Below are 26,344 nucleotides of genomic sequence, written 5' to 3'. Positions count from 1 at the left end.
TCCCACCTGGATTCAGCAGCACCCTTGGTAGGTTCCATCCTTGGCTTTCCTAGACACCAAGCGGTTTACTGCTTCGAATTCTCGAATCTGGTCACACTGATAGGACAGTTGGCTCTAGACAAAGTGATTTCTGGGAGGAGAGCACCTTGAAACCTTCTCAAACAGTTGGTACAGTGGAGATGTCCTCAGGCACTCCCGCCCCCCCCTGCCCCCCCCCCTTGTGGCAGCAGGCACTCCCTCGGCTCTCCAAGCTGCACTCCTCAGCCTCGGTATTCCAAGGAGGGACAAGCCTATAGGCAGGGAAACTCAAGACAGTCGACCTGACCCTGAATCGGTGCCCATCACCAACTGCCCGTACAGAAACTCTGTAGGCGCGGCTGGGAAGGTTCAGAAAGTTCAGAGGCTTGCTCTGTTCCTATTTGGCAGCCCTGGGTTTGCCTCTAGGGTCTTTAGGGCCTGCCAGATGTGGGGACAACATTGTTCCCACGGTGGGAATTGAGGAGCAGGAAGTATGTACCCCCAGCACAGAGTCCTCCCATCTGATCAGCCGGTCTCCTCCAGCTAGGGTCTACAGAAAGGCTTGATATTGCTCAAGCTTCCCTCTTTTCTTCCCCTTTACGGAGAGGTGGTCTCGCACCTGCTGCCGTGCCTGACCGCCCTCCTCTCTGGGTATGAAGGCATTCTCCAAAGTACAAACTCCCCCATAGCCGTTGTTCAACCCCTTACTCTCCCGTGACCCTGGGCCAGCCACTTCCATGGTCCTGGCCTAAGTCTCCAAACCTGGGCAGCTAGAAACTGAAGAACTGTTAGCTTGTTTAACACTGCCGGACAGATTCAGGGCATGCTGGTTTAGATGAACGAGCGACGCGCGCCCTCTAATGTCCGATCCCCGTCTTTGCACTGTCTTCTTACCAGGCCAGAGAAGAAAAAGAGGCAGGAAATAGCTCGCTCGCTCTCTCTCTCTCTCTCTGCAAACTCACTTTTGAGAGCTGCTAATCAGAATCAATATTGGAAGAGTGCTATGTAAGGATACTGAGTTCTTTAAGACATGTATGAACCCGCACTGAGATGAACGCAAATGCAGAGTGAGAACGTTACAGAGAGGGTCGACAGCCTTGTGGGCAGCTCTTTTCAACCGAGTCACGTAGAATAAAAGAATCAGTTAGCAGACCACCATGGTGTGATTCTGGGAACCAAGCACCCCAGTGCCTTCCAATTTGGCTAGGCCAGTTGACCAGAGCCGTCTAAGGGTCTACCTGCTGCCCATTTTCCCCAGCACGGGGATAACATACACACTCCCACACCCAGCTTTTTGCCTGGATGCTGGCGATCTGAGCTCAGGTCATATATTTGCTTGGCAAGCCCTTGGCAGCCCAGCCATCTGCCCGGGCCTATTTTTCAATTAGCATACGAAGTGTGACAGGGCTGAGAATACAAGTGTTTGTGTTCAGGCTCCCAGGGCAGCACCAAGCCTTTCTCAGGGTGAGCTTTTAAATCACCCTGAGAAATCCTGGGTTGACATACTTCAGTTAGCAAAAACAGTTAGCCAAATGCAGAACCACAGAAGCCAAAAAGCAAGGCTATTTCATTGAGAGACTTCTTCAGAGCCGTGGGTGAGGTCTTTGTTTTTGTTTTGACACACGGTACTGTCTACAAAGGGAAGACAGTGTAACCGCCTGGAGTCGTTGTGCTAAGGGCTGGGGGCCGTTATCCTTGATGGAAACTCACATGGAAATTGACCCAACTCTACTGTAGAACCCTAGGGCAAGATACCCTAGCCTTAGCTTCTGTTAAACTGCTTGCTTGCACAAACATCCTCCCACAACTGCTGAGTGAGATACCAGGATGTGGGTTTTGCCATTGAAAGTCCCTTTATCTAAATCAGTTGTTCTCAACCTTCCTAACACTGCAACCCTTTAATACAGTTCCTCGTGTTATAGTGACCCCAACCATAACATTATTTTTGTTGCTACTTCATAACTAATTTTTCTATGAATCGTGATCTAAGTATCTGATATGTAGGATATCTGATATTTGATCACCGTGGAAGGGTCATTCAACACCCACCAAAAAATTGGTGTGGGATTCCCCTCTGCAAGCCATGAATATTTTTTATTACCATTGGTTATTAAAGAAGCCGTTTCAATCATTGGCTTAGTAAAGCCAGGCAGGAAATCTGAACAGAGATAGAGAAAGTAGGCAGAGTAAGGGAGACACCATGTAGCTGCTGAAAGAGAAAGACACAACCTGCTAGCCATACCTTACTGGTAGGCCACAACCTCATGGTGATTCACAGATTAATAGAAATGCGTTGATTTAAGATGTAAGAGTTAATTAGAAATATGCATAAGCTATTGGCCAAACAGTGTTGTAATTAATATAGTTTCTGTGTGATTATTTCAAGTCTGGGTGATTAGGAAATGAACGTGCAGTCTCTTACTACAGAAGGTAGTCCCAGCCAATTGAAATAAAGACTTTCAATTGGCTGTGAACTGTGCCTGAGTGGTCGTCTTTGGTCAGCTCCCCATAACAAAGGTAACAGGCTCCCTCGTAGTCTGCATGTAGCTTGGTTGATCTTCCTTCTGTCTCCACTGGCTCCCCATCCCCACCCCACTGCCCCTTCTATTTCCATGCCACAAGCGCCCTATTACCCTCCCATATCCCTTACTTAAAGCCTTTCCCCATCTCCCTGGGTCCTGATTTTGTTCCCTAGCCAAAATAAACGCACATTGGTAATAACTACAAGCTAGGACAAGCATATGTGGGAGAATAGGCAGCATTTGTCTTTCTGGGTCTAGATTGCTTCACAATCAAACATTATTACATCATTGAGGCCATTAGGGAAATTGTCTCTCTGCCCAAGAAAATGAAGTCTTTGGCCCTGGTAGAGACCCAGTTGGACTGTCATTGACCTGGTGAAGGAAGAGGAAGGCAGATTTATAGTGGCTTTTCATTTGTATTTTAATAAATAAAGCTTGCCTGAAGATCAAAAAAAGTAAAACAGCCACACTGGTCAGCCCTATCGACCAGGTAGCAATAACACACCTTTAATCCTCGCAACCACACTAGTTTACCATAGAAATCAGGCAGTAGCAGTGCACACCCTTAATCCCAGAACTAGAGAGGATTACAAAACAGGGAGGCAGCTCTCAGGCTCATTCTGAGGTTTCCTGGAGGCAGGATCAGCATTTTCGGACTGAGGTCAAGGTTAGAGCCAGTGGCTGGTTGTTTTGTTTTTCTGGCCTTCAGATTGAACCCCAATTTCTGTCTCTGAGTTTTTATTAATCCTGCTTCACAGATTCATGTTAAAGCAAGCATAAGAGGTAGGAGGAATAGCTACCCTGTGTTGAAACACTGTGGTTTTGCTCCCCAGACTTCCTGGCCTCTAGCACAGGCCCTAGGAGCTGCCTTGCTGTTTTGGGGGTGGGGGGGTCCACCAGCTTTTGAGTCCTGACTCAGAAAGGTTTAACTTTCTTTTTCCTTCTGGCTTTTGCTTCCAGATACTGGCTGGAGACTGTTTTTCTGGTAATTAGGGGTTTCTCTACTCATTCTCTGAAGCCCCCATCCCTGGATTTTGGCTGCTAGTCTGTTCTGTGACTGAACTCCATGCAGGCTTAACTCAAATGCATGACTTTTTTCCTTCCTTTCTCTAGGCATCCTAGACTCCTGTCTAGGCACCTGAAAGATTGAGTTTGCCCGGCCTGGGTTTTCTTTTAGACTGTATGAGATTGTTCTTGGGTACCTGTTTATATCTGTCCTTAAACTCTTTTCTTAATGAGACTAAAGAACCCTAAAAGGGGACTCTAATTTCTGTATTATGTGACAACCCCACCAGGACTCCCCAAAATTTTCAATAATTATTTATCCAGTTCCATCTACTTTCCTACAAATTTTATAACTATTTTTCTTCACAGCTAAATAAAATGACACTGTGTGTGTGTGTGTGTGTGTGTGTGTGTGTGTGTGTGTACCACATAGACCTTAGTCATTCATCTGTCAATATCTTGGCTGATCCCATTGCCTTGCCATTTCAAACAAGGATTCATGGGAAGAAGATGTGTCAGCAAAGCCCAGCTGACTGATTACAGCTTAAGTGTGGAGGGAGTTTAGAATGGTTCTGGTCCAGAGTCTAAATACAATTTATCTTGAGCTATCTTTAACCTCCTAAATTCCTCATCCGCTTCTGTGTCAGACCTAAGATCACACGGCTAATAGGCAAAACCTTATTTGAATGTGTTAACCTAACAAAACCATAGTGTCTACCAAACAAAGGGCTGAGAGTCATCATACAGTATCCGGCTTCTACAGGGAGATTTTCTGCTTTCTTGATATGTACTCCAGACTTCAATGGGCATCTGCCTTGAGTTCTGAAAAGGCTGATTCTGTAATTACACATTTATTAAAGGCAATGGCTATAAATGGGCATAGTGATACAAATTGGAAGTGATAATGTCCCTACTTGTGTTTCCAGTAAAATGAAGCAATGTTTTGTACATTATAACATAAAACGCCTTACAGGAATACCATATAATCATACAAGACAAGCAATTGTTGAACGATCTAATTGCACTCTAAAAGAGGTGCTTATAAAACAGAAAGGAGATATGAGGAGAAGGGAGATATGAAGATTCCTGGAGGTAGATTACATAATGCTTTACTAACTTTACATTTTTTAATGCTAATGAAGCAGGGACAGCAGCTAGTGAAAGACATTGGACCATAGGGGGAAAAACTGCTGAATTGAGTCAGCCCATGTACTACAAGGACAATTGGACATCAAAATGGAAATTAGGGAAGGTGTTGCAGTGGGGCCCAGAATAGGCTTATGTTTCTGCAGGAGACAAACAGTTGTGTATAACAATGAAACTGAGAAAATTCAGCATGAGCAAGAGAAGGCTCTTGGATGCTTTGGCTGCTGACCTGTGTGACATGACTCTGGAAAGAGGAGGTACAGAAAGCTTGTGAAGTGGATGGCTGATCCTCCCACCTGGGGACAGTTTAAGACTTTGTGTGACAAAGAAAAAGTGATAAAGGGTCGGGGAAACCTTTGAATGCTACAACTTTGTTCATTGCTATTGCCGTGTGTGGTAATTGTACAGATAACAGGGACTAATCATACTTACTGGGCTTATTTTCCCAATCGTCCATTCAATGCATAGAGGGGTAACTTAGGGAGATATGAATATTCCTGCTGTGCTCAATGAATTCCTCTTTGCTACCTGGTCCTTATGACCACAGAGGACCTGCTAAACCTGAGAAAGAGGGTAAGAAAATTATAAATTATTCTGTGGGAGTGTAAGGAATTCCTATTTTTATGGGTAATGGAACTCACTGTCTAAACATAATTTTTCAAATTTGGCTATCTACAGTTAGTCATAACTGCACAGGATTTTTATAATAAATTTTATTGCCTCATGCATCTGCTTTTAGAAGACAGAAGATCATGCTACTAGTTTCATAAATCTGTCATTTTGAGAGACTTGGGTTACCAATGAAGAATCTGACTGGGTACACTGGCAACAATACAAAAGTGAGAAATCTCGAGTGCTTATTAATATCTCCCATGAAGATGTCATTGACTGGAGCCCTTGCAGCTTCCCTAGAGAAAACTATTCCCACTCAGAATGAAGATGGCAACAGTACAGCTTGACTGGAACTGTGGCGATTAGCTCACTGTTGATGAACCTATCCAATGGCACGGAGTTGGAGGCTCAGGTCCTATGTTGTAGTTTGGCAATGCAGTTCAGACTAATTTGTGAAAAATTGGCAAATACCTTACACGCTCCTAAAGTATGGAAAGGAAAGTTAAACATTAATGATGGTAAGTTTACTTTGTTCTTTAGATTGAACCAAAGTCACCCTTTATGTCTTATTGGAGGGGCCTTTATGATGGCACCCTAATAATTATCATGTCACTTGTGAACAGGTATTCTTCATACATGTGTTAGTGCTAGTATGTTATTGGATGTCACTTCTGAAAGTTTATATGTTTTTAGAATAAGGCCAACAGTCTGGATGCCACTGAAGCTGTCAAGGCCATGGTAGGACTCACCTCTGATGATTCTAGCCCAGGAACTCACTGCAGGAGTACTGATTATTGCTGTGGTCATGGGAACTGTCGTATGGACTGCTAGGGCTGCAGTGCTGGACTGGCCCGTCATAAGGGAATTCTAACTGTTGAGTTTGTCAGAGACTGGCACCAGCATGCTGCAGACCTTCGAACTCAGCAGAATAAGACAGACAGTGAGGTGGTTAATGAGACAGCAGACTCGAGACAGCTGTGATACTTTGGGGAGAGCAGCTAGAGACTTTGAAAGAACCATCAAACTAAAATGTGATTGACACGTTACATCTTCTAAGGGTTAATGAAAGCAAATATAATTGGGAAAGGTTAAAATGCATTTGTTGAGTCACCCTGGTTCTTCTCAAATGACTTACGATTTACAGAAAGAAATTAAAGAAACCCTTTCTAATAAATTGCCTAATGTAGCTGGGATGGATGTTATGGAAAAGTCTTGCGGATACAATAGCTTCATTTAATCCTATGCATTATTTTAATAGATATCTTATCCTATTGATTGCTATACTTGTTTTGCTGAAATGACTTCACTGACTTTAAAGTGTATTCTGGCTTATCTACATAAGACTATGAGACATGATAAAGAAAAGGCTGTCCTCGCTGTGTGCTGGCATAATCGTCAATGTACTTCATATGGCTTAAACAAAAGGGGGAAATGTAGGAATCTAGCAGAGTCACTGTATCAAGGGTAAACATTAGAATAGCATAGTTGTTTCTACTGTATCTAAGGTAAACATCAGAATGACAGCTGTTTTCTAGAAGCACTTTGACCTTGAGGAAATCCTGGTGGAAATCTGATTGTTTTCTGTGATTTATAGTTGACACTCTGAAGTAGCCTCACAACCTTCTATGACTTTAGTCACAAGATGGTCCTGGCACACCTGGAGCTCTGCAAACACACACAGTAAGGACGAACGTGCCATGGGCGTGATGCTTTCCTTCAGAAAAACATTAGCTTAGATGAGGAATTTTGGTGTGAAGAAATTATTTATCCAAAATACAACTTTGTGTAGCCATCCATTTTCTGGTGTCTTCTTCAGTATTGTTCTTCAAAGACTTAAAGTTCTTGTAAAATAGGTCTTTGGTTAGTGGTACCCCAAAATATTTTGTTATTTGTGGTTATTGTGAAATGTGATGTTTCTCTGATTTCCCTATCTTTATCCTTTGTGTATAGGAGGACTACTGATTTTTTTTAGTTGATCTTGTATCCTGCACCATCACAGAAGGTATTAATCAGCTGTAGGAGTTCTGTGGTAAAGTTTTGGGGGTCACTTACGTATACTATCATATCATCAGCAAATAACGAAAGTGTGACTTCTTCTTTTCAGGGATCTTGAATCCCTTTGAACTCCTTTGGAAATCAGTGTGGTGGTTTCTCAGAAAATTGGGAATCACTCTACCTCAAGACCCAGAAATACCACTCTTGGGAATATATCCAAAGGATACACATTCATATCATAAGGACACTTGCTCAACTATGCTCATAGCAGCATTATTCATAATAGCCAGAATGTGGAAACAACCTAGATGCCACTCAACCAAAGGATAGATAAAGAGAATGTAGTACATTTACACAATGATAAAGAACAATGACATCTTGAAATTTGCAGGCAAATGGATGGATCTACAAAAACCATCCTGAGTAAGGTAACTCAGGCTCAGAATGACAAACACAGTATGTACTTACTCATAAGTGGACATTAGACATAAAGCAAAGGATAACCAGCCTAAAGTCTACAATCCCAGAGAAGACAGGAAACAAGGAGGACCCTAAGAGAGATATACACTGATCCCCTATGAGAAGGAGAAGTAGACAAGATCTCCTGAGTAAAATGGGAGCATGGAGAGAGGGAGGAGAATGGAAGGGGAGTGGGGAGGGAAGAACATGAAGGATTGGGGGAAAGACAAATAGGAAGAGCAAGGAAAGAGATATCTTGATAGAGGGAGTCATGGGGTTAGCCAGAAACCTGGCACTAAGGACATTCCCAGGAATCCTCAAGGAGAACCCCAGCAAAGAATCTAAGCAATAGATTAGATTCCCATCCTCTGTAATCAGATTGGTAACTATCTTAATTGTCATTTTAGAACCTTCATCCAGTGACTGATGGAAGCAGATGCAGAGAACCACAGCTCAGCACTGGGAGTCCCGTCATAGAGAGAGGGGAGCAATAATATGAGCAAAGAAGTCAAGACCATGATGAGGACACCCACAGAAACAGCTAACCCAAGCTAGTAGGAGCTCACTGACTCTGGACTGACAGCTGAGGAACCTGCATAGGGCTGAACTAAGCCCTCTGGATGTGGGTGACAGTTGTGTGGCTTGAGCAGTTTGCAGGGCTATTGGCCATGGAACCGGTATTTATCCCTGGGGCATGAACTGGCTTTTTGGAGCCCATTCCCTGTGGAGGGATACCTTGCTCAGCCTAGATATGGGGAGAAAGGCCTTGGTCCTGTCTCAACTGATGTGACAGTCTTTGTTGACTCCCCATGGGAGGCCTCACCTTCTCTTAGGATGGAGAGTGGAGTGGGGAGAGGATAGGGGGAGAGGGAGGAGGGGAAGAAGGGGGAACTGAGATTGGTATATAAAATAAAAAAACATTATTTTTAAAAAATATATTTAAAAATAGAAGGAACAAAAATGTTCCAACATTGAGCCAGGCAGTAGTGGCACACACCTTTAATCTCAGCATTCGGGAGGCAGAGGCTGGTGAGTTCAAGGCCAGCCTGGTCTACAGAGTGAGTTCCAAGACAGGCTCTAAAGCTACACAGAGAACCCCTGCCTTGAAACAACAACAAAAAAAAATGGATAGATGGTTCAGTGGTTTAGAGTACCAGCTGCTCTTCCAGAGGACCTGCGTTTAATTCCCAGCACCCACATGGCAGCTCACAGCTGTCTGTAGATCCAGTCCAAGGGATCTGACACCCTTATACAGACATTCATGCGGGCAAACACCATTGCACGTGAAATAAAAGTAAATCATTTTGATAGATAGATAGATAGATAGATAGATAGATAGATAGATAGATAGATAGATAGGTCCAACATTTTAAAAAAGAAATGAACAGGGGTAATTTCTAGATGAAGAGATGAAGGCCTAGCATTCCTTAAGTCTCAGCCATTTTTGTTTCTGCTTCCATGAACTCTTAGTTCTGTATCCCATTTTTAAAATGTGTTATTTGTTTTCCTGATGTCCAGTTTTGCTAGTTCTTTATATACTCTATATATTAATCCTCTACCAGGTATGTAATCTTTTCCCATTTGTAGCCTGCTGCTTTGCCCAGATGAAAGCATCCTTGACCTTATAGAAGCTTTTCAGTTTCATGGCATCCCACTTACTAATGGTTGTTCTTAGCCTGTGCTCTTGGTGTCCCGTCCACAACTGGAAAACGTGCAAAGGGTGGCAGAGGGAAACGCCCAGTCCTAAATAAGATGCTTTCATCAGAAGCATCAAGGCTGAGGGAGCTATTCGAGAGAGAAGGGTTTCTAGAGATGGCGGGCGACTCCGCGTAGAGTATCCTACAGACACCACAGAATGGATGTGCCCATGAGTTCCCAGACGGCCTGCACAGGGTAAAGCCAGAAGGCACCAGCACTGAGACAGGTAAGTGGATGTGGTTTCCCACATGTAACCAAGAAGCTCTCTGTAATAGATACCCACTGACGAAAGTAAAATCGGTGTTCTCCAGTGGAATCCCACTGGATATTTTAACCACACTTCAGGGCAGGCCCTGTGCCCAGGAGAAGCTGGCCAACACAAAACAAATTCAATGGTAATTTTGTAAACCTTTTGTTTCATTTTGCTTTGTTTGGGTATTTTGTTTTCAACTTATTGGTCTTTGGTCTTTGTTTTTATTTCTACTTTTGTGGTTTTGTGCATTTATTTTTTCCTGTTTTTTATTTTGAGAAAGAGAGGGAGAGAGAGAGAGAGAAGAGAGAGAGAGAGAATATAAAGAAGTTGGGTGTGCAAGATAGTTAGGAGGATCTGGGAGGATCTGGTGGATGTGGGAAACATGATTGAAATGTTATTTGAAATTTTTTTCAATAAAAAAAAAGACATTGAGCCGGGCGGCGGTGGCTCACGCCTTTAATCCCAGCACTCGGGAGGCAGAGGCAGGCGGATCTCTGTGAGTTCGAGACCAGCCTGGTCTACAAGAGCTAGTTCCAGGACAGGCTCCAAAGCTACAGAGAAACCCTGTCTCGAAAAACCAAAAAAAAAAAAAAAAAAAAAAAAAAACCACACACACACATTGAGTCTGGAGATTGAGTTCAAAACATGGAGCTAGAGACAGAGCCCCACATTGGAGCACCGGACTGAGCTCCCAAGGTCCTGACGAGGAGCAGAAGGAGGCAGAACATGAGAAAGAAAGTCAGGACCGTGAGGGAACCTTCATCTGGCTATGGATGGAGATAGAGACAGAGCCACACATTGGTGCACCGGACTGAGCTCCCAAGGTCCAAATGAGGAGCAGAAGGAGGGAAAACATGAGCAAGGAAGTCTGGACTGCGAGGGGTGCTCCCATCCACTGAGATGGTGGGGCTGATCTATTCGGAGCTTACCAAGGCCAGCTGAACTGGGACTGAAAAAGCATGGGATAAAACCGGACTCCCTGAACATGGCGGACAATGAGGGCTGCTGAGAAGCCAAGGACAATGACACTGGATTTGGATCCTACTATGCATACTGACTTTGGGGAGGGTGGGGCCTGGCCTGTTTGGATGCTCACCTTCCTAGACCTGGATGGAGAGGGGAGGAACTTGGACTTCCCACAGGGCAGGGAACCCTTACTGCTCTCTGGACAGGAGAGGAAGGGGGAGTGGAGGGGGAGGGGGGTAAATGGGAGGCAGGGAGGAAGCGGAAATTGTTGATAAAAAAGACATGGCAACCAATCATACCTGCTTCAATCAGTTATACCCTCTACAGTCAGTCAGTCATACCAACAGAACAAAGCCTCTGGGAAGCCTGAACACCAAGCTTCCAGTGAGCTTTCTGGATGGTGGTCTCCATTCACACACCAGAGAAATGCACCCTTGGACACGGGATTCCGCATGGGACCCTTCGATCCTTGGTTCCTTTCCGTGTCTCTTCACTTGGCTGTCCCTGATTCCTGCCCTCTACCATGGACAGAGTGACAGAATGCTTTCTGGAATTCTGCGAGCTATTCCAATGAATCTGATCTGAGGGCAGAACCAGAACTACACATCTTTAGTGACCTGTGGGAAGAGAAATCGGCCAGGGACACTGCATCACTTGGAGCTTGTGTCCACAGTGGGGGAGTCTTTTGTTTTTATTAGCACACAGTCCTTGTACAGTAGGCTCTGTTAAGGCATTGACATGCATATGTATCATATACCTTAAACATGTTCACTCCTCTGTTGGGCTCTCCTGTCCCCGCCTCTAAATAGGGGATTCTTGCTCAGGATTTCTGCGAGTCTATGGAAACTGTGTGTCTAGAGTCATAACTACATTGCAGCTATGCCTGCCACAAGCTTAGTTTCATGCTAAAAGGCAGTGGGAGGCATAATTTCCTAAGACAATGGTGGAGAAGCTGCGGACATTGCTAACATTCAAGGTTTGTATCCTGACACACACACCCCACACCACGATACAAACACTGTAAAATCCTCTTGAAGTTTTATGGGAGACCTTAACAACCCAGAGCCCCCACTTACACCTAAGTTATGTACACAATCCTTTCCAAACAAAGCAACCAGTTCACTCTGTCCTAATACCTTTCTTGCAACTCCCCCTCTGTGCTCAAACACATCCTGAAACAAAATCTGGAACTAGAGGCAGTGAGCTGAGCCAGCCTACACTGACTTTCAGATAAGCATGCAGTAAAATAATTGTGTCCCCAGAATGAACTTTCAGATACGATCCCCTTTTTAACCTCCTATGCCTACGCATGATTGGGCATGTGTATGATTAAAATCAAATGCATTATGGGGAAAGTCATACATAATGAATGTATAACCAAAGCCTGTGAATGAGTTTATCAGAGTAAAAGACCCTATTGCCCCTGGCAACCACTCCTCCTCCTCCAGGAGCCATAGAGGAACTAAAGTTTATTTTTAAAAATTTTCACTTCAGCTAGTAAAAAGCTAATTGATGACATTTTGTAAGAAGAAACATGTTAAGTGACCCGGGGCTATTGCACAAACCTCCCTGAGGGCCTGCCCCTCCCTTGCTGCACAAAGTCTCCACACCTTCCTTTTACTCAGAAAACCCCTTGCTGCATTATTTTTTCAAAATATTTGAATCCTTTGAGCAAGGTAACAAGAATCTGAAAGCACCTGATCCAGACAGGACCATCAGCCAACACTCAGGTGTGAGGTCGCACAGCATGATGGGTTTTTACATGGAATGAAGATCTATGCTATATCAAAGATGAGGGATTCTAAAGATACGGCTAAGATCTAGAAACATTAACCAAAGCAGATTGTCTTAGGCAGGCCTTTTTAAAGAAACATCTCCCTTCATGGAGGGATGAGTTTAAAGTTTAAATTCTGGTTAATGGGAACCTGCTGCTGCCAATGTAATAAGCCAATCAGACCAAATCAATAAATCCAGGTTTATTCTGAGCACAGCATTCCTGAGTGGCCCCAGGGGAAGTTGAGGAGACCATGTGTTTGTTCTCTGGGAGGCAGTTTAAATCCCTGTGGGAGTGGTCTTGAGCATCTCTGGGGAAGGGGGGGCTTGGGGGTGGAGCCTCCACCTGAACATTCCAGACTCTTTGGATATATGGATGCCAGGGCCTGGGGTGAAGCCTTCACCCAAGCAATGAGTTCAAGGCCTCTAAAAGGCTGTGGAGGGAGCCATGGGCAGGGAACTGAAATCATCCCTAGATGCTGAGAGCATCCCACCTGCTCTCCAGTCCAATAGCCACAGTCCCTTCAACTACTGCCACAGTTGGGTAAGCGTCCCACCAGGGCCCACTGTTAAAGGCTTAGTCCTTCATCAGGATGCAGTTTGGGAAGGCACTTGGCACCTTTGGGAAATGGGGCCTAGAAGGAGAAAGTTGAGCTACCACGAATTTCCACTGATGAGGATGATGAACTCTAATTTCGTTCTCCTTTTGTTTTCTCTTTTTCTTCCTGACCATCATGAAGTGAGGAGATTGCTTCACCATGACGTGTTCGCCACCATGATGCTGCTGCCATGCACAAAGACCCAAAGTCATGAGTCTAATCAATCACGAGTGGAAGCCTTGCTAATGGAGTCAAAAGATGATTATCTGACAGAATCTCGGGTCTTCCAGAGGGCTTGGTAAATTTAGCCTAGTGAGATCCTTTGGGCAGAGAGCCTAGATCAGCCAGTTCTAAACTTTTAGACACTAGGAGATAATAATAAATAAATGTTGCAAAGCACTAAGTTCTAGCAACTGTTGCTTGCTGTGGTCCCTCTGCAACCTGGGTTCAGGTCCTGAGATGGGGAAAGGGTGTCAGCAGAAGAAATGAATTGTATGACCACCAGATGAGTCTCACACAAGTGGTTGACCCAGAAAAATTCCAACCATCTTTATTTATACACCAAACATACAAGAATGGTTTCCCATACTAACACACGTTTTTCCCATCCTCCAATGTTAGCCTCTGGCAAAAACAAGTATGTCAAATATGTTTTTTTCCCCAACTTTTATATCAAAACATCTTTAAATCAAAACAACACTTGTTATTTTGCTGGCTTGGCCAAATCGAGCCAGGTACATCCTGTCTTTACAAAACTAAAAGGTGATTGGCATAGGCAAACATTTTCAAGAACAACAGTCTCATTCAAAACACATTTACAGAAATAGGGGTGATCTGCCTCTGATCCTGTCAGCACTGAATCAGCACAGCTCCTGGGTCTGGAGTGACAGCCGGCATCCCCAGACAAGGAGCCTGAGAAGCGTCAGCTCCCAAAGAATTTTAGGGGAAAATTTTGGGGAAAAAAGGGGGCTTCCAGGAATGATCACATCTGTCCGATGTATGATTAACAAAATGACACTAAAACCGCCAAGAGACTCCTCAATAATACCAGAGAACAGAACATGCAGGTCTGGTGGTCCCAGCAGTTGTCTGCACTGTCCTGATGCCCACTGGTCCTTGCCGAGTGAGACTGTCCCCCTGGGCTTTACCTCATCTGGAGACCCGCTGGACAAGCACTCATATATTGGCCAAAACCAAGCCGCACGGCTCCCAACACTCCCAACAGTTGCTCAACAACTGAAGACTCATACATGAGGGAATCTGTACTTGAAGGAGTTACTATGGAAGCATAGCTCCAAGCACATCTGTGAGGGACTTTCTACATCAGGGTCATGGACGTGGGAAGACCCACCCTGAATGTAGGCAGCACCAGTCAACGAACTGGGGTCCTGGATTGATTTAAAAGGAAAGTCCAGCACCCACATTCTGCTTCCTGGATGTGGATGCAGTGTGACAGCTGCCTCAAACTCTGGGCTCCATGCCATCCCCACCATGAGAGACTGTACCCTCTCCAACTGCGAGCCAACATCACTCCTTCCTTCCATAAGTTGCTTTTGTCGAGTTTTATTTCCACAATGAGGCAAACAATGGACACAGAGGGCAAGTAGGAGGGTCGCAAAGGCCAACATGAAAGATGACGCAGTGGTCAATCTGATTTGCTTCAGCAGAGAACTCTTAGGAGACAGCTCTCAGAATGAGAGACATGACATCAGAATTGGAGAGTTTCGGTTTTGAGTGTGCCTCTCAGATTTCACGTTGGAAACACCATCCTCATATCCACGTTAACACACAAATCATCAGAGAACCCTCCCTACCAAACACCAGTGACCCGTTCTGAGGCCAGAGGCTAATTTAAGGCTCACATGGTGTGTGCAGGGATGGATCTGTTTTGAAAGCACCCACTGAGGTCCATGTTCTTGTGTCCTGGGGCCAAGGGCTACACAAGGAACACATCTTTCAAAACAGAATTCGAGGCAATCGATTAAGAAAGGAAAGCACTCATGAGGATGTGAGTGGCTAATGGGCTGGGTAGGAGGCATGCTCAAAAAGCACTGGGTTACGGCGCTAGTAACCTTCTAGGTCACTTAAGTATGGCCCTCTTGTTTCCGTTGCATTGGCTTTTCTCAAGCGTGTTACACGTAGCTCGGTGAGGAAGGGTTTCTGGTATGTTGGAGGCTACAGGCTGACCAGGCGATGCTTGCCTGCAGCCCCCTCTCTTACAGCTGCTGTAGAGCAGATGACAAGGACGCTATGGAGAGCCTTCCTGTGAGTGTAGAAACACACTCTTCAGTGTCCAAACCCCAGGAGGATAGGAGCCATCTTCACTTGCCCAAGGAAGTTGCCAGATCAGGGTTGCCAGACTCCAGAAAACCAGTGCAAGAGGGGGGGAGACACGGGAGGCCACACAATGCTACCGGTATAGTGCCTATACGTCACCGGCATGCGACCCTCCTCTTTACTTCCCTTGCATTCCCATAGTCACATATTTGTACCCCAGGATTCCCTCCCCTTGTGCTGTGAAACCTTCCCCCTTCCTCTGAGACTAGCCATGCTGCCGTTTGTCTGCCTGTCTGCATGTCGATGCCATTAAAAACTTTTTTAATAAAGTTTTTACCCAAATTGACAATACGTCTCAGTGTTCTTTCCCCCAACTCAGCTCTTTTCACTGCCGAGTGGTTTCATTCATACGTTGATGTTTTTTATTTATTTATTTATTTATTTAAGAAAACAAACAATATTTTTTTCATTTTACATACCAATCCCAGTTCCCACTCCCTCCCCTCCTCCCCTTTCCTCCATAAACCCCCCATACCCAACCCCCATCCCTCCTCAGAGAGACTAAGGCACATTGCTTTGGGGGAAGGTCCAAAGTCCTCCCTACTATATCTAGGCTGGGAAAGAATGGGTTCCAAAAAGCCAGTACAAGCAGTAAGGATAAATCCTCGTGCCACTGCCAGTAGCCCTGCAGTCTGCCCCAGCCATACAACTGTCACCCACATGCAGAGGGACTAGTTTGGCCCTATGCTGGTTCCTGCCTGTCTGGCTGGAGTTGGTGAGCTCCCATTAGCTCAGGTAAACTGTTTCAGTGGATGTACCCATCATGGTCTTGACCACTTTGCTCATATTCTCATTCCTCCCACTCTTCAACTGGACTTTGGGAGCTCAGCCCAGTGCTCCAATGTGGGTCTCCCTCTGTTTCCATCAATGACTGCTGTCATACATTGACCCTGACGTAACATCACTTTCTCCAGTCTCTGCTCTCCCTCCCTGATGACTGTCATACCTCTGCCTGAGTCTACGTCAGCTGACCCGTCGAGTCCATGGAATTTGCCTTTGTTCTGCTGTTCCCAGGGTAACCATATTCCATGTGGGACTGTGAACACATGGGGTAGACTCCAGAAGATGTTGCCTGTCTTGCTGATCTGCCTCCTACCAGTGGCCTACGGGAAGAACTGCCTCCAATGCTGGCCAGAGCTGCCGGCCCTGCTGGACTATGACCTGCAGGTGCTGTGGGGAAGCCCAGGGCCACCCACAGAGCTCTCACAAAGCCTACACTCCTTTTTCCTGGAGGAGAACGCCTTTCTCATGCCCGGGTATCTTGGTGAGGCACAGCTTGGCAGGGATGGGAGCACCCCCTCACCTGACCTGATCCTGTCCCCAATGTCCCACTGTCCCATGTCCCATTCTCAGCTCGAGACCATTTGGAAGAGGAAACAGCTATATTCTTCACCCACATAGACAACGCCATTAAGAAGCTGAGGGATGGTGAGGAGAACAATGTCCAGGACCCCAGGGATTGACGTGGATTACAAGGACCTAAACAGTGTTCCCTGGGGGATACTTTGGTAGTGGGCAGGGAAGCGGCCTTGAAGAGCACATGGTGTCACTGTGCATTCCATGGTGATACGGTCCTATAATTCTAGTACTTACGAGGTGAAGGCAAGAGGACCATAAATTCAAGATTATCCTTAGCTACACTGTGATCAGTCTGGGATACATGAGACCAAGTCTGTGGGTCAGGGGAGACTGGGAAGATGGTTCAGTAGATAAATCACTAACCGCACAACATGAGGGATGGAGTTCAGATCCCCAGAGCCCAGCCTGGTAAATCTAGGCATGGTAGCACATGTCTGTAATCCAATGTTCTTAAAGGGAGGTAGGAGGTGGAGACAAAAGATTCCCCAGAAGCTCCTGGGTCAGTTAGCTGCGTATGCACAGCACCAAACAGTGAGAAGCCCTACCTCAAGAAATAAGATGGAAGTGAGGACTGTCATCCAAGGCTTCCTCTGGCATCCCTATGAATGCTGTGACATGCACTCGGAGGAACACACAGATATACACTTGTATACGTATGCTTCTGTCCATCCATCTATCTATCCATCCATCATCTATCCATCCATCCACTTATCCATTTTTCCATCTATTAATCTCTATCTCTATCCCCCCGCACACAATGCACATTTTTAAAATAAAGCCAGAGAGAAGGCTCAATCATTAAAAGATTTGCCTTTTAAGCATGAAGACCTGAGTTCAATTCCCAGAACCCACATTTTTAAAAAAATGTATAGTGGTTGTGCCTATCACCCCAGTGCTGAAGAAGCAGAGTCATGGACATCCCTGGGGCTCACTTGACAGCCAGAATAGAATCCCAGGCCAGTAAGAGACCCTGTCTCAAAACTAAGGTGGGTGATTCCTGAGGAATAACACCCAAGGTTGATTGCCAGGTTCCACACTCATGTATATGCGCAGCCGTACATGTATGTACACATGTACACAAAAGACATATTTCCTATCAGTGAGTTTCGTTCCCTTCTGCTACACCCAGATAAGTCAGCACTCCTGGAAGAGCTTCGTGTTCAGAAGAGTCTTCTGGCCGAGAGGCTGAAGGAGAGGTCCCAAGAGCTGAAGCAGAGGGGTAGGAGGCAGGGTTGTCCCTATCCACTCCCCAACCCATCATCCTTCGACCATGAACTGTAGAACCCAATGGGCAGTCACTCCTAAGATCTCCCCAGGAGCTCGTCCTACCTGTCCCCTAGTCCCATGCCCTGCTCCCACTCCCCACTGCTCCCAGCTCTGTCTGCCTCTCTAGTGCCTCAGTTTCTCCACCACCTCACTTTCCTGGGCAGCCTGCAATGATTCCTGTGGTGAGTACACCCAGGGCTGAGCCTGGAGGGAGGGATGAGAGTCCCTGCCGTGTCTGAGGCTCTTGCCCATCACTCTCACAGACATGCGTACCCCGACGGAGGTCACAGTGTGTGCTGACTGCCGGACGCACTTCCTGTTCTGCAACGACCCCATCTTCTGCAAAGGTCAGTGGCCTCTGCCCCACTCGCGGGATTTCACTCCACTCTTCCTCCCTTTCCCAGACCCTCCACCCTGCATCTCCCATCTCTCTCCATCGTTCTTTTGTTTTCAGTTCAGTGGCTGGTTTCTTATTGTTTTTACTGAGCTATATAATTTTCTCCACTCCCCTCCCTTCCTCCCCCTCCCCTTCTACCCTCTCCCATGATCTCCAAACTCCCAATTTACTCAGGAGTTCTTGTCTTTTTCTCTTTCCTATTTAGATCTATGTATATCTCTCTTAGGGTCCTCTTTGTTGTCTAGGTTCTCTGGGATTGTGAATTGTAGGCTGGGTTTTGGGGGGTTTTTGGTTTTTTTGTTTGTTTTTGCTGTATGTCTAAAAGCCATTTATGAGTGAGTACATATTATATTTGTCTTTCTGAGTCTGGGTTACCTCATTCAATATGACGTTTTCTAGCTCCATCCATTGGCCTGCAAATTTCAAGATGTCATTATTTTTTTCTGCTGTGTAGTACACCATTGTGTAAATATACCACATTATCTTTATCCATCCCATCATTCTTTTCCATCCTAACTAGAATGATCCTGAATTTCCTTGTCCTGTTGGGTAAAAGACAAGAGAATCTTTGAGGTCTTTTTAATGTCCCTTGGCCTGGCTCTAGAGCCCGAGAGCCACTGTTTCTGGGTCCCCAGATTCACCACACCTGGAACAGTCCCATCGCATCTCTACGATGGCTCCACCGTCAGTGCCCTTCTTAGCAACTTTTCTCACTCAGACCCCACAGCCCTAAGCCAGGAGCCTCCTTCTACCTTACCCCTGCACCTCAGCTAAACCTGGTGGAATGACTCCTCAGTGTGTTGTTACATTTCACTCCAGCTCCCACCAGAACGCCCGTGTGTGTGTGTGTGTGTGTGTGTGTGTGTGTGTGTAAATGTGTATGTGTGCGCATGTGTGTATAGAGATATGTGTGTGCATGTGTGTGCAGAAAGGTGTGTGTTGCATGTGTGTAGAGATGTGTGTGTGTGCATGTGTGTAGAGAGATGTGTATGTAGATATGTGTGTGTAGAGATATGTGTGTGTAGAGATGTGTGTGCATGTGTGTAGAGAGATGTGTGTGTAGAGAGATATGTGTGTGTGTAGAGATATGTGTGTAGAGAGATGTGTGTGTGCATGTGTGTAGAGAGATGTGTGTGTGTGTGTGTGCGTGTGTGTAGAGAGATGTAAGTGTGCGTGTGTGTAGAGAGATGTGAGTGTGCGTGTGTGTAGAGAGATGTGTGTGTGCGTGTGTGTAGAGAGATGTGTGTGTGCGTGTGTGTAGAGAGATGTGTGTGTGCGTGTGTGTAGAGAGATGTGAGTGTGCGTGTGTGTAGAGAGATGTGTGTGTGCGTGTGTGTAGAGAGATGTGTGTGTGCATGTGTGTAGAGAGATGTGTGTGTGCATGTGTGTAGAGAGATGTGTGTGTGCGTGTGTGTAGAGATGTGTGTGTGCATGTGTGTAGACAGATTGTGTGTGCGTGTGTGTAGAGAGATGTGTGTGTGCGTGTGTGTAGAGAGATTGTGTGTGCGTGTGTGTAGAGAGATGTGTGTCACATTGTCAGCCTCCAGCATCTGTCCTTACTTTCCATCTTCTTAGAAACACGGGCTCTGGGCCGGGTGGTGGCGGCACGCGCCTTTAATCCCAGCACTCAGGAGGCAGAGGCAGGCGGATCTCTGAGTTCGAGGCCAGCCTGGTCTACAAGAGCTAGTTCCAGGACAGGCTCTAGAAACTACAGGGAAATCCTGTCTCAGAAAAAAAAGAAAGAAAGAAACACAGGCTCTCCAATGCTCACCCAGGCCTAATGCCCACCCCCACCCCCACCAGCTTTGGGGATCCTCTTCCCATCCATCTTCCCCCACGAGAATGAAGAGATTACACACATGCAGATTATTACCTGGACACTGAGCACCCCAGCTCCAGTCTTTAGGTTTGGGTGGTGAGAGTTTTGCCTGGGAACTGCCTCCCTAACTCCCCATCTACTTTTTTGAGACGTAGTCTCTCATTGGCCTAAAATTCACCAAATACACTAGGCCAGCTGGCCAGTGAGATTCAGGAGTCTGCCTGCTGCCCACCTCCCAGGCTTTGGGATTACAGGTGCATGCCACCAGGAATGGAAGCCTCGGATCCTCACGGTTGCAAGATAAACATTTCACTGACTTCACCTCAAACCCCCATGCTCTTCCTCCGGCCTCTCTCACGGCTCTCAGTTGCAGCCACCTTTCCCTTCCTGCTTCCTCCTCCTCCAGCCCTGGCAGCCCCAGGTACAGAACACATTTTGTTGAAGGACAAACCCGCCCAAGACACACACCCTCGCTTTCATAACCCCAAGTGCCTCACCCCAGCCTCCAAACACTTGGTTTCTCCTCTCCCACCCCAGCTAAGGCTGTCAGGACCTACAAGTGGGTTGTGATTCTTATCACCATCCTAATGCTCCTGGCTGCGATTGGCATCTGGTAAGTGGCTCTCTCAGCTTCAGGGCCCCCTAAGGACACACACCCACTCTTTGACTGACCCATCTCCCACTTTTTTCTTGCCCAGTGGTCACTTTTTCTGGCTCCAAAGGATGAAGAAGGCTGTGGAGGTACTAGGGAATACACTCCTGTTTGGGGCTCGTAAGGTCTTGAGGCTCAACTCTTGCCTTCCGGGTCTGGTGTGTGCAGAGATATTTGACACTGGGGCCCAGGACACAGATAAGCAAAGTTCCTCGGGCCTCTTGTTCCCACCAGAACCCCTGCAGAACCACCTCCCCTCTCTGCCCTGCACACTGACCTGACCAGTCCAGTATGGTAATACCTTTGTCATGGCTCCTGAGTGACTTTGGCCAGTGGGACTCCCAGTAGGAAGTCAGAGGGCCTGGAATTGCCTTGGAAAGTCCAATTTTTTTCCTTCTTTGCAGGGAAAAGACAGTCAGCTACACCCTTCAAGAAGCGAGCAGCACTCACCAAAGGGGCAGCCGTAGCAGGTGGTGTCTGAAACCTGAGTCATCTCTGGCCCTGGTGACTCTCCCTGGCACAGTGCCCTCCTCCCTGGGGCCAGGGGAGATCTGAGACTGGGGTTCTGCGGTTTTCAGACAAGACTCTCTCTCTCTCTCTCTCTCTCTCTCTCTCTCTCTCTCTTTTCCCTTTGAACACATATCCTTTTGTAAAACAGATCTTTCATTAAAATCATTTCTTCCTGTCTTTTCTGGAGGTTTGGTTTAAGTGGATATGATAGTCAATCTTTGTTGTCAACTCTACTGGCCTGAAATGGCCCAGGAACACTCTGTCAACAGCTACAGCCCTAGGCCCGGAAGTCACTTTCTCTGAGTAGGGGAAGGCAGGGTGGACTTTTTAAAATCACAGTGTGCTGGCTAGCTTTAATGCCAACTTCCAACAAGCTAGAACCCTTTTAGAAGAAGAGACCTCAATGGAGGAAAATGTCCTGCCCAGACTGGCCTGTGGACAAGCCTGTGGTACCTTCTCCTGACTGGTGATGTGGACGACCACAGCTCACTGTGGGCAGTACGGTCCCTGAGCTGGTGCTCCTAGGTGCTATAAGAAAACAGGCTGGGCCGGGCAGTGGTGGCGCACGCTTTTAATCCCAGCACTCGGGAGGCAGAGGCAGACAGATCTCTGTGAGCTCGAGGCCAGCCTGGTCTACAAGAGCTAGTTCCAGGACAGGCTCCAAAAAAGCCACAGAGAAACTCTGTCTCTAAAAAAACAAAAAAAAAAAACAAAACAAAAAAACAAAAAAAAAAAAAAAAGAAAGAAAGAAAGAAAGAAAGAAAACAGGCCGAGGAATCCATGAGGAGCAAACCAGGAAGCAGTGTTGTTCTAAGGCTTCTGCTTCCGTTCCTACCTCCTGCCCTGCTTCCTTCAGTGAAGGACTGAGATGTGGAAGTGTAAGGTAAAAAGAACACTTTCCTCCCCAAGTTGCCTTTGGTAATGGTGTATTATCACAGCAATAGAAATCTAGGACGCATGCCGCCTTGGCTTGCTTTGGCGTCTATTCCTATTGTTTGCTTTGAATGTCTTGTGTGTTTTTGAAAAGCATGAAAATGAACTCAAAACTAAATCATGTTAACATGGTACCTGGCACAAGTCACTCCAATCTGTTTTTGTCTGGACTACTGGGCTTAAGATAGTGGCTAACTATAAAACAGTATCTTTCCACAGTGTTATTTAACACCCTTTTGGCTAGCACAACCTTCCCGGTTCTTATACTGTGCCCTCCCTGGACTACTTAGACTCTGGCTCCCAGCTGCAAAAGAACTAAGGACATTCAAATGACCATAGTTTATATGCAAATACAGTCAGATGATGTAATGAAGGAAGTGGGTTCTGAGAAATACATCATGGCTTATCTCATCACTGTGTGCACAACACCAAGAGTAGCCCAGTCTAAGGTGATGCGGTGTCACCAGGTAAGACAAGCTGATGGGACCCATATGGCATGTATGTATTCTGTCATTGACTAACATGCTTAAAAATGCAGTGCACCACTGTTGTGGCTTCCATGTCTGGGATCCCTCACAGCTCCATATATTTAAACACCTGCTGGTAGCACTGTCTGGGAAGGTTGTAGAACTTGTAAGAGGTGGTGCGTCATTGGAGGAAATGGGTCACTGGAAGCAGGACTTGAGGTTTTCTAGCCCAGCCCCGCTTCCTGACTGTGAATGCAATGTGACTCGCGAGCATGCTGCTTCTGTCTCCCACGATATGCTGGTATGACCCTGGTGAACTAAGCCGGAATAAACCTTACTGGGCTTTAAATCACATCTTGTCAGATCTTTAGTCACAGCGTCAAGAAAAGTACTGATATTATTACTAATATTATAAATCAGTTTACCTTGTTTGAGCTTTGAGTAATACATTACAGTGCCAACGCCATTGTGTCTGTCTTCTTGTGTCTTGCCATTATAGTTTGAATATTTTCCAGTACTCATTGTATATATAAGTATCTTGATTTGCTCATTTTCAGCAATTTATACCATTACGTCATCTACCTATTTGCTTATGGTTTCTACCGATGATGGACATTGGAGGTTTTGCAAGTTTGGAGCTATTGTTACATTTTAATATGTATTCTGCTGTGCACAAGCATTCATGTACGGCGCAGAGTTATGGGCTGCATAATGAGATTTTTAGTCAGCAAAAGACCATATAAGGATGATCCCATAAGAGTGTGCCACTCAGTGGTGTCATCGCTATTGTAGATAATATAAATTCCTCCTGTGATGGTCACACAACGATTAAGTCACCAAAGATCCACTTCTCAAAACATATTGCCATTAAGTGGTGAATGTCCATACTACACCATCTTATTTAGTTTTTATCCTTCATGTATATATATGTACATGGTGTGTATTTGTGTGTGAGTGTGTGTGTTGGTTTTGGTCTTCACTTTCCACATTGTTGGAGACAGGGTGTCGTGCTGTTTAGCCCTGTGTCGCCTGGACAGATAGCCTGAGATGCTGGGAGTTGCTCTGTCTCTGCCACATTAAGAGCATGTCCTTAGTCTCTAAGACATCCAGACTCTCTTAAATATGCAAGGTCTCTGCAAAGTTCCCAAGTCGCTCTAAAATTCCAAGGTTTCTTTAAAATATCCAAGGTCTCATAACTGTAGGTTTCTGAAATTTTTTTTAAAAGCTTAAATACTTTCTTACTGCAAGAGGGAAGAATCAAACCAGAGCACGGTGTTAAATGAGTGCTGGGAACTGAACCATGGAATCTTCAGGTAACTGGATGGATTTGAAAAGAATTAGACTGAGGTGGCCCAGGCTCAGGAACCACAAACACACAAAATCTACAGCTCTTTCAGGAGATGTAAGCGCACAGTGAGCTACGGTTGACTCAGGCCATCCCTGAACTAAGAGGTCTGTGAATGGGTCTGTCCATCTTCCCTGCCCTGTCCTCTTTCTCTCTCTCCCTTCCTCCCTCTGGGCTACGGGGTTCTACAGGTGTAACCCTGTGACTAGTGTGTAGGCTTGGGAGGTCAAATTCTTCCATCGTTGGCTGCAGCTGGCTTTGTAGCTTCCAAGCAAGTCTGGGTATCAGGGTTCCTAGGAAGTCAGGGTTCCTTGGATTTTCGTCTAGGGCTAGCAGGCATTAGTATCAAGTTTTCCTCAGGCCTTCACACTAGGCAGTGTGAAAGGCCCGCCCCCTTTCTACCGCTGCTGCCCTCCACCCTGCCCTGGCCATTCTTAAACTGTCCAGCTGCTAGTACTCAGGTCAGCCTTGTGATCACAGCTAAACCTGCCAATGGCCCGGCTGTTGTTGGCCATGACGGGGCTGTGCTCTCTCTGTTTTTTTTCTTCCTATTTTCCACTCTGTTTACTACTTAAAAGTGGGGGAAGCAAAACTACCTAAGACTTTTATCCAGCCTAGTGGTATTAGCTCAGGGACAGCAGCACCGGAGGGCGTTTCCCAGGAGACTCACCCAGGGAGCCTCCGCAGCTTGTGTTGTAGCCTGTGAGGCCGTGTTTGGATTAATCACAGCCTCTTTTCGGAGGCTTATGTTTGATCAGTCTTAATCACTCAGTCCCAGTCATAGTAGTAGTTCCTCAGCTACGCCACAAGGGGGCGCAGGTTAGAGGTCATCAAAGCTTATGGTGACAAACTTCCCTGAGCCCGACTGCAGGGGCTCCGTGGTTGGTGCTGCCACAAGGGTAGTCTGGCTGCTGGCTATGACTCTCAGGGCAGCCAGAGTCCTGAGAGACCAATGGCTGCTATTAGGGAATCGAATTACCCTATCCCTTAGTATCTGTGCTTGTTTACAGGAAAATGAGCACCAGGTATGCTTAAAACACAACTCCAGCATACAAACCCTATGTTAACACTGATGCCGTTCATATAAGTGCATACATGTTTGTGTGTGTTCAGGTACACATTCAGATATATGTGCATGCATGTGGAAGCCAGAAGTCGCCCTCGACTTTGTTCCTCAGGAGCTGGCCATGATGTTTTTCTGGGACAGGGTCTTTGACTTTTACTTGGAGCTTGCCAACTGGACTAAACTGGCTGGCCGGCAAGCCTCAGGAATCCATCCGCCTCCACCTCCCCAGGGCTGAGGCTACAGGTGTGCACTGCGCCTGTTTTCACATGACTTCTGAACTCAAGTCCTCATTCTTGGGCAGGAAGTACTGAGCCACTTCACCTAACCCACAGCAGACTGTAAGATCACCCACCACCTGCCCACAGTCCAAGATATGGGGGGAGGGGCTTATCTGTCTTATAGGAACCCATTTGTTTATTTATTTAGCGTACGTATGTGCATGTGTTCATGCATTTAGTGAATATGCATGTCGTATCCATGCATGTGGAGGTTGAATTGAGACTCTTCCTTGATTCCTTACCACCCTATTGACTGAGACGTGGGCTGGACAGTTTTACGTCAACCTGACACAAGCTAAAGTCATCCGAGAGGAGGGAACCTCAAAGAGAAAATGCCTCCATAAGACCAGGCTGAAGGAAGACCTGTAAGGTATTTTCTTAATCAGTGATTGATGGGGCAGGGCCCAGCCCATTGTGGGCGGTACCATCCCTGGGCTGGTGGTCCTGGGTTCTATAGGAAAGCAAGCTGAGCAAGCCATGAAGAGCAAGTCAGTAAGCAGCACCCCTCCAGGTTCCTGCCCTGTTTGAGTTCCTGTCCTGACTTCAGTGATGAACAGCGATACACCAAATAAACTCTTTTCCTTCCCAACTTGCTGTTGGTCATGGTGTTTTATCACAGCAATTGTTAGGGACAAAGGCAGACTCTTAAACAAACCCAGAGCTCAACAAGATAGGCTAGTCTGGCTAGCCAGCTGGCTTCTGGGATTCCTCCTTCCCCACCTGTCAATTACAGGCCGGCTGCCGTGATCATCTGGCATTGCATAGGCACTGGAGATCTGAACTCTGGTCCTCACGGTTAGGCAGCAAGTGCCATCCACCAAGTCATTTCTACAGTGTTTGTCATGGGCTGTGTTGCCTGCTTCATTGGC

General features: G+C 46.2%; 1 protein-coding gene across 1 annotated transcript; it reads left to right on the top strand.

The window, feature by feature from the left end:
- Positions 1-16,448: 16,448 nt before the first annotated feature.
- Tex51 (testis expressed 51) lies at positions 16,449-25,432 on the top strand. The gene is made up of 9 exons (XM_038331447.2): positions 16,449-16,647; positions 16,737-16,811; positions 17,872-17,961; positions 18,173-18,190; positions 18,272-18,355; positions 20,762-20,837; positions 20,923-21,034; positions 22,676-22,817; positions 25,245-25,432. Exons 1-9 carry the CDS (start codon positions 16,449-16,451, stop codon positions 25,430-25,432), a joined length of 984 nt encoding a protein of 327 aa, XP_038187375.2.
- The last annotated feature ends 912 nt before the right edge of the window (positions 25,433-26,344 follow it).

Source organism: Arvicola amphibius, chromosome 5 (assembly GCF_903992535.2).
Source record: "Arvicola amphibius chromosome 5, mArvAmp1.2, whole genome shotgun sequence".
In the NCBI taxonomy this organism is placed as follows: Eukaryota; Metazoa; Chordata; class Mammalia; order Rodentia; family Cricetidae; genus Arvicola; species Arvicola amphibius.
This window is presented reverse-complemented; position numbering and strand designations above follow the sequence as displayed.